The following is a 13,339-nucleotide window of genomic DNA, read 5'->3' as shown; positions in this document are numbered from 1 at the left end:
TAAACAAATGGTTAATTTAGATTAATTCTAAATTAATTTAGATTATTAAAGAGTCACCATCATCATCATTGATAAGAGTTATCTTCATCAAAATAAATAACCACGAAAACTCAGAATTGAAATTCGAACAAAAACCAAACATCCCTGTCCATCCAAATATATATCGTCCTCGTCATTCATGAGTCGACATCTCGATCCAATTCTCCAGCCCTAGCTAGCTAGGTCTTCTTCTACTTTGAGTGCATGATATTAAATTAAGAAATTTAAAACCATGATAATCAGAGAAATAAACATCATCAGCTAGACTAATCAAGCTAGTAGCTAGCTAACAATAAGAGATTTTGGTTAAAAGCAAACAAGCAAATACTGCCATTTTTTTGTTTTCGGTTTTTAAGACCTCGGAGGCGGAAAGTATTGCGTACCAGCCATGAAAGCATTGAGTGGAGCTGGGAAGAGAGAAGGGTCAAGCAACGTACTAGACGGATTGCCAGAGGTCCCGCCAGCAGCTGCGACCGTTACAAGATCATGTTGCTGATGATGTGGATGACCTCCTCCTCCTCCGCTTCCACATCCGTCTTGGTGGTGATCATGACTAGTACCTCGGCCGCCCGAGGAGCTCTCACCTCCTCCTCCTCCAGAACTTGGGTAATACTGACCATCGATGCCCTGATCGTACAGAAGTCCCTTGAACACATGCCCTCCGATGTTGACAGCCGTTTGATACGCGAATTGCTCATCTACATCGTCCATTGCACTTACTTTTACGCAGCGGAACACCGCCGGTGAGCTCACTTCTGGTGGAAATGGATTCAACTCCAACCCTAGAATTTGTTCTCCCCCACAACAAAGAGAAAAATAAGTAATATCTCGTTGTTATTAATTATTAAGATTACATAAAACGGGAATATATGTAAATTATGGTGAAGAAATTTCATGGGACTTTTGCTTCGTCAGGTTTACTAACAAACAGTGAAAGCAAAGAACAAGGATGTACAGAAAGAAAAGCATGGAGAGTGGGTAGCTGTGTGGATCCGTTGGAGTTCACTATATTCCCACACGCAAACGATCTATATCGGATTCGATGGCGGAAAAAATTCCAAATGAAATTTTAAATATAATTGTCCCTTAATTCCTCGTTGGATTCACACTTTCAGCAAGATCTACATCTTACTATATATTGTGGTTAAATAAGCAACAAAATTATTTTTTTTTCAAATTTCTTAATAATGTCAAGTGATTAATTCCGAAATTTCAGTAGATTTCCTCCCAAAAAAAATGTTTATAATTTATAATTAAAGCAAAATTTTGGTGCAATTCTTATATATATTTGTTTGTAAAGCCAAAAGTTTTACCTGACGTGTTGGAAGGAATACGAACGCAGGCAAGAGAGTTATCTCTTAGCCTTTTGGGGTTTTCACCTCGAAACTGTATCTGCTGTTCTTGCTGGTTTTGGTTTTGTTGTAAGGCCGAGAATTGTTCCTGCCGCTCCCGTCGTTTCGCAGCGGGAACCCACGTGCTCTTCACGTGTGTTTGGCACTGAAACCCTCGGCTCTTGCAACAGGTCCGGCACCTAAGGTGCGGACAGTCTTTCTTTGCTTGGTTCCCACAGTCCTGGCAGTTCATGCCGCCGCTGCTGCTTCCCAACCCTCCTAATCCTCCTCCTCTCATCATCGTCAGCCTCAACCCCGCCGACAGATCATCCGCCGAAACACCGTCGTTGTTGTTGTCCAGGTGTCTATGGTTGTAGCTAGGATCCACTCCAAACGAGTAGTAGTTCAAATTTTGGTGTGGGTGGTATTGTGATGGCCATATCTCAAACCCCTTGTTGTAGATCTCAGCCTGCTCCTCGCCTGATGATCTGTACAAAAATAAGTTCCCTCCTCCTCCTCCTCCTCCTCCTGCCGCCGCTTCCGCTGCTGCTCCTCCCACTCTTCCGCTCTGATCCTCTCCCGCTTGTTTGTCACCGCTGGTTGGGCCTTGATCTCTCCCTCCTAAGCAAAACAAGCCTGCCATTTTTCTGATGACCTCAATTTTGGGTACAAATCCATATTAATTAACCGCAACTTGAGTTTCCTTTTTTGACCCTGTGATCTTATCTGTGCTCTAGTACTGTGCGACCGTGTGTTTTAAATCTCCGCGATCTCCTTGCGGGGTTTTTGCAGCTTTTTGAGGGGCAAATGTTGGGAATATCTTAGCGTTAGGGTAAGAATACTAAGAACTAAGAAGAATATTAAGGAAATATTTTTTGGGTTTTGTTGGAGTTGGGTAAGGTGAGTAATTGGACGGGTTTAGAAATGAATCTAGTGGTGTTGTCGTGGAGTTCGAAGCAATAATAATATTGGCACGAAATTAGAGCCCTGCAACCGCCGCCATGGAAACTGCACCAACTCTGCCCCTACTGCTGCTCCTTCCCTTCCTTCCTCATTAACTGCCCCAACCCCCCCTCTCTTTCTCTCTCCTCCCTCTCTTTCGCGCTCTCTGAACCTGTCCACTGTATGCAAGTTTTTAGTGAGAGAGAGAGACTGAGCGACTGGGAGATCGACTAAACCATCTGCAAGTCCTTCCAGTTTCAATCAACCTTCACAGTTCACACGGCTCGATCCCAGACGTCGTATCCTCACTCGACGGTCCTCATTCATCCACGTGTCGCCGCATCAGCTTTGCCTTACTCGTCATTGCACCGGAAAACCCGCTTACTACTTTTTTCTGACCAGTCTCTGTAATTAAGATATTATTTTTACCCATTTTGATTTCTCAATCTTACCCCCCAAAAAAAAACACATCTCATGAGCAATTTGTTGGTTTATCTTCACACCCTTTATTTTTACGTTATTTTTTCATTGAAATTATATTTTGAATTTCGTTAATATAAATCTAAAACTAAAGGAGAATAGGTAAACGGTCATGTAGTGTCTGAAAATATAATCGTAGTGTAATTTTTCTTATAACATTGCATCATTAGGCAGAGAATCTAAAAAATTAATCAATTCATTTCATCTAAGTTGTTTTCTTAAAATGAAATACATCAACACTATCGTTTAAAATTTACCATTTTACCGTAACATGTAAAATAATACAAAACGTTATTTGTGTTTATAAAATTTTCTAATATCACATCCGTATACAACCTCACACTTCATGACAGACCTATATCTAGAAGCCATGTGTACTTTAAGCGCCCGTGACTTTATCCGACGAGTTTCTAAGGAACCCTAGAAAACATCATCTTCTTTTTTTGGGTAACGTAATTTAGATCGAGATTTACGAAATTCTAGGGGGCCGTATTTGTTTTGACGTCGCTGGATGCCTCGTGTCCCACTAAAATTCTTCGGGTAATCATTTTGTGATTGACTAATTGATACAAAAAATTTGGTGTTTTGTGATTTAATTTGGGCGGTTGTAAAAAAAAGGTCAACATCTTTGATGGCAATATTTAACAGAATTAGGCTTGAAGGGCTGTTCCTATGTACTGTAGGGCATATGCACCCGAGCTCCATGTTGGTTATATGCCAGCAGGCACCAAATTCAATTTTTTTCAAATCCAAATACATTTATCGATAAGATTGATAAAAAGTTAAAAACAACTCGATTTTGATTTTCCAAATAATATTGTACTCTACTCTAAATTACAAAATTGGAGATTTGAATTTTCTTTTTCTAGTAGACACGAGATTCGGACTAGTTGTATAGAGAGATAATAGGCTCGTTTAGAAGTGTTTTTAAAGTAGTTGAAAGTGTTTTTAGTAAAAATATTTTTAGAATCAGTCATTTAGTAAAAATATAAGTGAATCTTGTAAAAATGTACATATTGGATATAGCAAACTCATGTGATAGACATGACATGACATCAACATTAACTCTTCCAGTTGCTAATGCTACCGTTGAAGAGCATCTTCAGACGTGAATTTTCTGAAGAATCAATTGAGAAATCATATAAGAGATCCATGGATGAATGATAACATGGTTATTTTTAGGGATGTGCTATCCATACATCCCTTTTTACTTCTCACACACCCTTGTTAATTTCTGTCCGTTGATTTTCTTCAATTCATCCGATCCGACGGTTAAAAACCAAAAAGGTGTGGGCGAAGTAAAAAGGGGTGTGTGGATATCACACCCCTATTGTTATTGGGAGATAATTAATGGTATGGTTAGTGAAGTTATTATGCAACGCTTTTAAAACATGAAAACGCGTTAAGGGATATTGTAATATGTTCTGTGAGAAAACTTACGGATTTAATATATAAAAGTGTTTTGTTTAGTAAATTTTTTATCTTTTTAATTTATGATTTTGTTGTTTAAAGATGCCCTCATTGATACAGATATTTGGCTTTGTCTATGTTTCCAAGAAGTACTTTGAGTGCTTTAGGAACTCAAAAATATTCTTTAAAACGCTTTCAATTATTTAAAAAACAATTCCAAACAATTGCTATGGTCAATGTGATTGTGTTCAAGTCCAACGTTTGAATTGAATCTCCGTGACATTTTAGCTGGATACAATATTGTATATATTAGTAAAACGTTTTTAACGTGGGATTAGCGTACCAAGTAGTCCCAACGATTTGCAATTGGGTTGAGTCAATATATATGAGAGTAAATCGTAGTCTAAATGTTCAAAATATTTTAATTATTTTAATATGTTGCTGTCACTTGTTTTCAATCACACTGTTTTGTTGCATGACCTTTTTTGGGTAGTAGCGCAAAGAGTATGTATTTGAATAGTGCTTTTTTGCACAAAAATATATGTAGAGATGAGACACAAAGGTGATGCCAAAGCACCAACGGGACACAAAGGCTATATAAAGATTTAAATTTTTAAATGTATATCTACGAGTGACAAGAAAAATCTATATGTTACTAAATTGAAGGTATCTTTTCTCCTTTTTAATTTAAAATGTCTTAAAGTTTTATGAAACATTAAAATGTCATAGCTAGAGCACTAACGTGGTATGTTTCATGGTAGATACTAGAGACATTGTACCCTATCCCATGTATGATTATGTTGATAGGTTAAGATATTGAGGAATTCGGCCACATACTTTTTATGTTCTTCTCTGCTACATAATCTTTCATGATATCAGAGTAGATTATTTCAGGTATGAAGCCGAACAGCTAAACGTGTTTTACGTCATTAGATTTGTGTTGTCCATGTGTTAGGTTTGAAAATTCTCCACAGGCATGTTGAAGAATAAATCCTACATTAATGAGATGAGAGATTTTGCATAAGTTTATAAATAAGTTGAGTTATTCCTCATATTGCCAATTGGACGAAAAAAAAGAGACTAACTCATATAATTCACAAAATTAGTCGGTGATCATTAACATGAGTTCAGAGGAAATACAATTTTCTTATCGTGCAAAATGTAGTCAGTAAAAAGACCTATCAGTGGCTAATAGGGTGGTAAAATGCATGTCAGTGCAATAGCCATATCGACAAGTCATTTAGCCAATTTTTTTTTTTTTAATTACAAACAATAGTACTAAGTTGGAACAAGGAAAAGAGAGAATTTGACATACAATGGCCCTGAATTTTTATTTAACATTCTTGCGGATGATGTAAACATTTTAATTAGATTATAATAAAGTCTATTTTTCTGGAACAAAATAATAATCAATATTATATACTATTTAAGTTTTCTTGTAGTAGGAGTTTTGTACATTAAATCATGGGTTACCAATTCCATGAGGTGGAAAATATAGGTTGGCAGAAACATTAGGAAGATTAAAATGCTTCTATAAATCTTCTCGATCCTCAGAATGGTGGATTTCTATAACGAAACTATCGGTTGATTCATTTTAAATTAAAAAAAAAAAAGAAAAAAAAAGGAAGCTGGGTTGATAAAGATAAAATGCCTTTTCACCAAAGACGATCACGTGAAGCCTCCCAAATTAGTGCCCACTAATTATTGGATTTCCGATTATATGATCGAAATAAGTACAGACTCCGGCCGCCTTAGCCGTACGCTGACCTTGACTCTGGCGAGAGAGGCCCGTCTAAGCAAAGAAAAGCTCCAAATGTCCATCAATGTTGATTAGCTGTACTTTGAATATATTCAGATTAATTAAGCTGCGCTTTAGTCAAAAAAATACCCTCAAAATTAGGGTAAAGGGTAGACTAGGGACCCGAGGCAATGGGGGTCTTGTCTCTCCCCCAATCAAACTTTTGAGAAAGAGACAGGGTTTGTTTAGGAATTGCAGATAGGAATGTCAAAAATGTTTTTCGAAAATCGGAAGTGCTTTTAGCAAAATTCGATGTAAATTGATAAAAAGTGTTTGTAATAGTAGAATGATGTGTTCATGGGCTATCCAGCATGTAGCTTTGATATCTCTTGAATTTTTGTTGAAGCTTGTTTGCTAAATCCGCTTGTGAATATACTTACGCTCTAAAAAAAATTCAAACATACTCCAGTTAAGTTGAATTACGTCATTATATATGTAAACATTATACACCTAATCTTCTTTTTATCAAGTTTCATTCACCAAGTAAAATGGGGCAATAATCAATTGGTCGATTATCAAAAATAAATAATAGAAAGGTTGAGAATAAATCGCGGGAAAAGAAAATAATTGGAGATGATGAATTTTTGTATGCAAGTCCAATTGATGAATTTTTGTGTGGAAGTCCCAATTATTGTGTCTCAGAGATTCTTCTTTGTTTCACTCTCGAGCCCAGTGCTTTCTCCTGCAAGTTGACTAGCTTCCCCCTTAACCTCAAATATTCATGCTTAAACTATACCCACGTGGAAACTTGATTACCGTTCTTATATTATTATCAAGATTTTGTTAAATTATTATATATATATATATAGGTCATTTATACAGAGGGATTCTCAATTTTTTTTTCTTCCAAAAAATAGGGATTAGGTGTGAGGTTCACTCCACATCGAACTTCAACGATCCAAACCATCTATTTTGTAAGTCTCGATTCATAAACTATCCTTACAAAAATTTAATTCAATCCCAAACCATTGACCTATTTAATTATCATGATAAAATTTCATTGTTTCTTATATAACAAAGTATTCGTTAATTTTTTTTGAACCCAATTAGATGTCTTAAATATTTCTAATTTGGCTAATATTTTGCAAGGATGATATATGAGTTGCAACTTGAAAAATAGAAGGTTCAAATCGTTAAAATTCGATGTGATGTGGACCCCACAACTAATCCTCATTTTTATTAAAAAAAAAAAAAAAAAAAAAAGAGAATCACTTCACTTAAAGGCTTCCTATACATACATACATACATATATATATATATATATATATATTAGTATTTGAAAAATAAATAATTATCAACTCTCCAAAAGAATTATTCAACACTATTTGAAAAAGAGACCAAGGATGAGAATGCATGGTTATTATTCTCGAATTCTAATATAATAGTGATATTCACATATTTATTTTAACCTCACACACACCCTTGTTTATTTTATCGTTGATTATTTTTCAATTCATTTGATATGTTGGCCGAAAACAGAGAATGGTATGTGAAAAGTAAATATGAGTGTGTGAATATCACTACCATTCTAATAATAATTATTCGCCAAATTGCACTATGCAATTGAAATTATTCTCATTTTTTTACACCAAACGTATGTATTGATTATATACAATTTCGATTAGTTCATCTTATTATTGGAGAATTTAGCAATTCCTCCTTAATTATACATATCGTTTCATTTTACCCAGTAAAATTTCATTTTGGTTATGAATCTTCCTTAACTTTTAATTTATGTCGATGTTTTCATGTTAATTATGTCAAATTCGAGCGTATTTTAGTTCACGCTGTACAATATAAGCCTTTAAATATGCAATATAACAATAGGTTTCAGTTCATCTTAATTTTTCTTCATACCTCAATTATCGGAATTCCAAATCTTTACTAGTTTAGTTTACCATGTGAATGTAACAATTTGTTGACTTATATGCTCTTAGGTCTTTCACAGTGGTTCAAGTGCGTGTGATACTTAAATATAAGAATTAAGCTGCCTGAGCTTGATTCCTATAACACTATTCTTACACTAGTGTAAGTTCAATAACTGTAAGAGTAACGGTTTGGAAGAAGATGGACCATTAATCTGAGTAATCTCTAACAACTCATAAAATATAGGTCGTCCATTTAAATTGAAAAAGTGAGCCGTTGGTTTTTTTTTTTTTTTTTTAATTTTAAATGAGCTAATTGCTCATTAGAAATATGACACAAAAAAGTTGTGGGATCCAACTTAGGAGCGGATCCACTCTTCGACCAGGGTGGTCGTGGTCCCAGGACCACCCCGATGTCCGAAAAAACGCTTGTGAGAACCTCTGAGGACCATCCAATGGTTTGGACATGTGCTAGATGAGAGAACACCACCATGGCTCTGTTGTTTTTGAACCTTGGTTACAACAAAGAAAAAAGACTTTTCTCTTCATTTCCGACGTGACCAACTCCCACTTTTTTTTTTTTTTTGTTAAAAAAAAAACTGTTGTATGTGCCACCCAAGCATTTTAATTAGCAAATGGATGGTGTAGTACTCAGCCAATATTTTTATACCATATGTTTGACACCGTTATTATTTTTTATTTCTTATAAATTCATACGATCTCTGCAAAGTATTTCATAATGTACTATGAACTTGTAGTTGCTTGCACTTTCATCTCATACCATCAAATTCATTAAATTACCAAATCAAAAATTCTATTTTTGTGTGTAATATATGTTGAATAATAAACCTAATCAAAATAATAAACCTCAAATTCTCAATACAAGTATAATTTTTGTTGTAAGTGTAAATAGGCATTACATGTATGATATATAGTAAGCTTAGGGCTAGTTTGGTATTGCTGTGCTTAAAGTTGAGTGTTTGGTAAAGTTTTTTTTTTTTTTAATACTTTTAATTAAAAAAAAAAAGTGTTTGAGTGCTTGGTAAACCTTAAATTACTTTGAATATTTAAATGACTAAACATGATATGGTATTTAATGTGATACAATAATTGTCAAAGATAATAATATAGGGGCAAAGATTGCAATTTTGTAAAACATGTGAGGGTATACTTGCCATTTGAAAATTTCATTAAATAAACATTGATTACTATATGCTTTGAAAAAAAAAAAAAAACTTTTTTTTAGAAGCATGTTAGACCATGTTTCTGTTTTTCTACTGTCATTGACAACACTTTTTTTTTTTTAAAACACTTTTTTTTTTTTGCCTTACCAAACACATTTAATGTTCCAGATTTTTTAATAAGTTGCTTTTATTAAAAGCACCACAATTTCAAACCGGCCCTTAGTTAAATCAGTCTATTCAATCTAGTCCGTTGCCTAGATCCCGTCTAGCTGCATAGGCACCTCAATTTGTTGTCGGATTGACACCTAACGTCTCTTCGTTATGACCATCCAAAATTAAAATTATGGATCCCCCACTAATTCAACTCATTTAGAGGGCTCATAAATAGATTGAACGTCCAGAGGACAAAGATAAATAACGTTCGAAGTTTAGGGGAAGATGTTGAAGGTTTTTCTTAAGTACCTGCCTAATACGTAATTACGTATGTAAAGATGGCCCAGTGCCAATGGATTTTTGTAGGGTGGGTCCAGCTTGAAGTTAGGGGTAGGGTCATAGTGGCACTGCATGCGGCCACTGCCCGACATGATTGGAATTTAGATTTTAGAGTGAATAATTAGAGGGTAGGCTCCCCTTTAAAAAGCCGATTTTTTGTATATTAGCCGATAATTAAATGTCATCATGTCTCACGAAAGGTTACAAATCCTTGAATCCTCCTTTGCCAAAGGCCTAGAGGAAACAGACACAAAGGAAATAATGCATAAGACATGTAGGTATTAAAAAAAAAAGGGAAAGGAACCATGGATGCAAAGCTGCCCCCTTGGCTTTTGATAAAAATGAGAATTTTAAAGATAGTGGGAAGGAGAAATTCGAAACTGGGAATCTCGGATGTACGGAAAAATGCTCATAAGTAATGCCGCTTGCATATCTAATCAATTTTAAGAAGTGAAATGCTAGTGAAACTCTCTCAATGAGACTCTCAACGACCTCTCTATAACTTTACAGCTTAATGTTAATCATTATTATAAAATATTATGCCAAAAATATAGATGACATAAAATCTATAGAGAATCCTACTTTTAAGATAATCTCATTCCCATTTCTCTTTGGGAAAATGAGTTGGATTAATTTTCATCAACATAAGTTGGGCCTACAGAGTGTGGCTTATGAAGGAACTGGGCATGCCTAACTGACTACGTAAGCAAGCCCAAAAAAGGAGCAATACGCGCTTACAGTTTACACTTAAGTACCTCGAGAAGTAATATGTGGGTTGGAATACTTAGGGCAACAAAACCACCTTCTTGCACCTAAACTCAAATTTTCTTTCTAATAATTTTAGCGGGTTATAAGTGGCTTGTAACTCAACTTGTTAGAAGCATGCAATCATTTACTCGAGGTCCCGTTTCCCAATCTCTTTCTTTGTAGATTATATTAATTTAGTATAGATTGTCACATCGTTTGTAAAAAATATAAAAAAAAAAAAATAAATTCCAAGCCTAATTTCGTGTCAACCAGTCTAATTTCAATTCAAGAGTACGTAAACCAATTTCGGGCCCAAATATGTTGAAAGCCTTATTCGTTAGATTGTTAAAACCTACAAAAAAATGCAATTGCAAAAACTGAACTGAATAATTTGGTTTCTCCTTTACAAATTGCAAAAACTGAACCAAATAGTAATTTCGATTTGATTTTCAATTTTTGGCTAAAAGCAGAACCTAAATGAATCAAACCCAAATAGACAAGTCACATGAAACACTCAGAAACCTAAAAACTGAATCTAAATATGATATTATAATTGTAATGTATAACGTTCGCACATTACTTTTTCTCTTGCTCATAGAGCCAAAATCTAGGATTTTGCTTTTCCTATTCTCGTTTACACAAACATGCTAATTATAAAATACTATTTACAACACAAAGCATAATAATTAAGTAAACAATCCCATAAGATCAATATAAATACATAAACATTATACAACTTCAACCATCATTAAACCATGACATAAACATAAACTTATTAGCCCCATTTTTCTATATTATCTAGGAGATCAAATCACACAAGTATATTTACAAATCCCCCAAATTCCTAAACAAGGTACAATAATAATACGGTGCCGTCGTAAACTACTTGTTGGATGTATGCAGAGCAGCAACAGTTGAGACCAAGGAATCCACCCCACAAGAATTATAACCCCTGCAGATCTTGTAATATCCCTGCTCTCCCCAGCTCTGTCCCCATGAATTCTTCAAGATCCAGTACGGCTTCTCCTTAAATCGAATCGGAGCAAAACCCGAAGAACCATAACCCACCAGAAGCACTCCATGATCAATTCGCTTTCCGCAGATGTAAGGGCACGAAACTCCGCCTACGTATGTTTGCATGAACACCGCATTGATCCCAACTGCACCATGCAAACCAAGTTAACGATTCAGTAAACGGAGAATAAAAATGTGAGCATCAATTTGAAGGAATCCTACGCTGAAGTACCTGCAAGAGGGCCATGGTTAACCAAATTTGCAGCGATTTGATCTTCGTCGGTAGAAATAACGCTGAAGTTATTCACGGAAGAAACAACTTTGCTCTTGTCGAATTTGCAGGTGTCATCAGTCCCGGTGTAAGGATAATCTTCCTCTCGTTCTAGCCCGCCAGCCTTGAGTGCGTACTCAAAGGCATTGTTCATCAGCCCGCCATTGCAACCCGAGTCACACGAGCCATATTCTTCCGGATCACACTGCAAAATGTTCAGGCTTGATATAAGATAATGCAATGAGGATAGTCAAATCTATGCAGGATTAAAAAAACCCAATTTCCCAAATTAACACACATCAACACCACCCTCGACCACGAGAGAAACTTACCTACACTTGCTAAACTGCCACGGTGACATCAAATTGTAGGAAAGTTCATCTTCTCTATCACAAGTACAAGTATCCGCAAAAGAAACTTAACTACACTTGGGATACCGCCACAGTAGCCTCCCAAGCGTATGAAAAATCTTCTTGTCTACGAATAGTACGAGTCTAAGTTCAGTGTTTTTTAACCATGAATGTCAAACAGTAAACAGTCTCAAAGAACATATATTTCTCTTTGTTTACAATTTCCTCATTAAAAATCAAATTTTCAAATGCGTTTAATTGTTTTCAGATAGTAAATGATAATATAACACGATAGAAATTAGTGAAGCAATTAGCTTAATCTTTCAAGTTTTGTTCTTCTCAAAGAGCAAAAAGTTCAATACTTTAAGCACAGAAAAGACCAAATAATGATTCATTATATAAAGAAAACAGTATATATTCATACACACATACATATATACAATATATATACACACATATACACATATATATATACATATACACATATACACATATACAAGGAAAGTAAAGTACGTAGATTAGAACCTCATGGTCACAGTCAACAAGCTGCTGCTCACTCAGACTGACGAGCTCCCCTGTTTCCAAATAATGAGCTCCTTCCAAAGCTCCCGTCGCACTAAAAGCCCAGCACGACCCACAAGAACCCTAATTTTCACCATCGCATTCCAAAACGAAAAATAATAATCCTCAGAAATTCCATTTATTTTTTTCAAATAAATAAATAAAATTTTAGAAATATTTGTACCTGGTCCTTCACCGGCGTGACAGCACCTTTGTCGCGCCAATCAAAGTCCGTTGGAAGATCATTGGTGGGAAGAATCGGAGCCTTTTTCTCGTCGGCCGGAAGCCGGAGACGACGCTTGAGTCCGAGAAAGTTCCTGCGAAACTCCTTGGGAGTGAGATCAGAGAACTTGGTGACACCGTGGACGGCAGAGGGGTCGAGCGCCTGGTGCCGCTTGGCTCGGCGGAGGTTGGCCTTGAAGACGCCGAACCTGTAGTCGTGCTCCACTTGAGTCGCGTAGGTCTTCCCGAACGTGGCTTTGAAGCTGGAGAAGTGCTCGGCGTGGAGGAGATGATCTGTGTCAGTTTCCGAAACGACTTGTCGGATGATAGGGTCGGCGTCGTTGGAAACTGCGGCGGAGGCGAGGGCGGAGGATAGGAGGGAGAGGAGGAGGAGGAGGAGGAGGAGGGAGGCGAGACGATCCATTGTTAATGGTGAGTGTGACTGTGTGAGGAAGTGAGTTCTATTGGAGCGGGGAGATAAGCAGATACTTATGGTTGGTGTTTTGTGCGGGTGGGCTTCCGAGAAGATGGTGAATTTGTAGAGACGTGGGTTGTTTTGGTTCGTACGATTTGTCAGCAAGTTGAGCTAGAAATCGATTTGTCAGCAAGTTGAGCTAGAAATCAAATGAAAGA

The 13,339-nt window shown here is 36.2% G+C and overlaps 2 protein-coding genes across 2 annotated transcripts; both read right to left on the bottom strand.

Moving 5' to 3' along the window:
• LOC125479293 (protein EXPRESSION OF TERPENOIDS 1-like) lies at nucleotides 1-2,569 on the bottom strand. The gene is made up of 2 exons (XM_048588459.1): nucleotides 1,353-2,569; nucleotides 1-821 (listed from the first exon to the last, which is right to left on the bottom strand). The coding sequence occupies exons 1-2, from the start codon at nucleotides 2,011-2,013 to the stop codon at nucleotides 391-393; spliced, it is 1,092 nt and encodes a 363-aa protein (XP_048444416.1). The 5' UTR covers nucleotides 2,014-2,569; the 3' UTR covers nucleotides 1-390.
• Nucleotides 2,570-10,968: 8,399 nt separating this feature from the next.
• LOC103928316 (probable cysteine protease RD19C) lies at nucleotides 10,969-13,215 on the bottom strand. The gene is made up of 4 exons (XM_009337351.3): nucleotides 12,669-13,215; nucleotides 12,449-12,568; nucleotides 11,535-11,778; nucleotides 10,969-11,448 (listed from the first exon to the last, which is right to left on the bottom strand). The coding sequence occupies exons 1-4, from the start codon at nucleotides 13,128-13,130 to the stop codon at nucleotides 11,171-11,173; spliced, it is 1,104 nt and encodes a 367-aa protein (XP_009335626.2). The 5' UTR covers nucleotides 13,131-13,215; the 3' UTR covers nucleotides 10,969-11,170.
• Between the last annotated feature and the right edge of the window lie 124 nt (nucleotides 13,216-13,339).

The sequence above is a fragment of a genome, unplaced genomic scaffold, assembly GCF_019419815.1.
Source record: "Pyrus x bretschneideri cultivar Hongxiangsu unplaced genomic scaffold, Pyrus_bretschneideri_v1 Contig28, whole genome shotgun sequence".
In the NCBI taxonomy this organism is placed as follows: Eukaryota; Viridiplantae; Streptophyta; class Magnoliopsida; order Rosales; family Rosaceae; genus Pyrus; species Pyrus x bretschneideri.
This window is presented reverse-complemented; position numbering and strand designations above follow the sequence as displayed.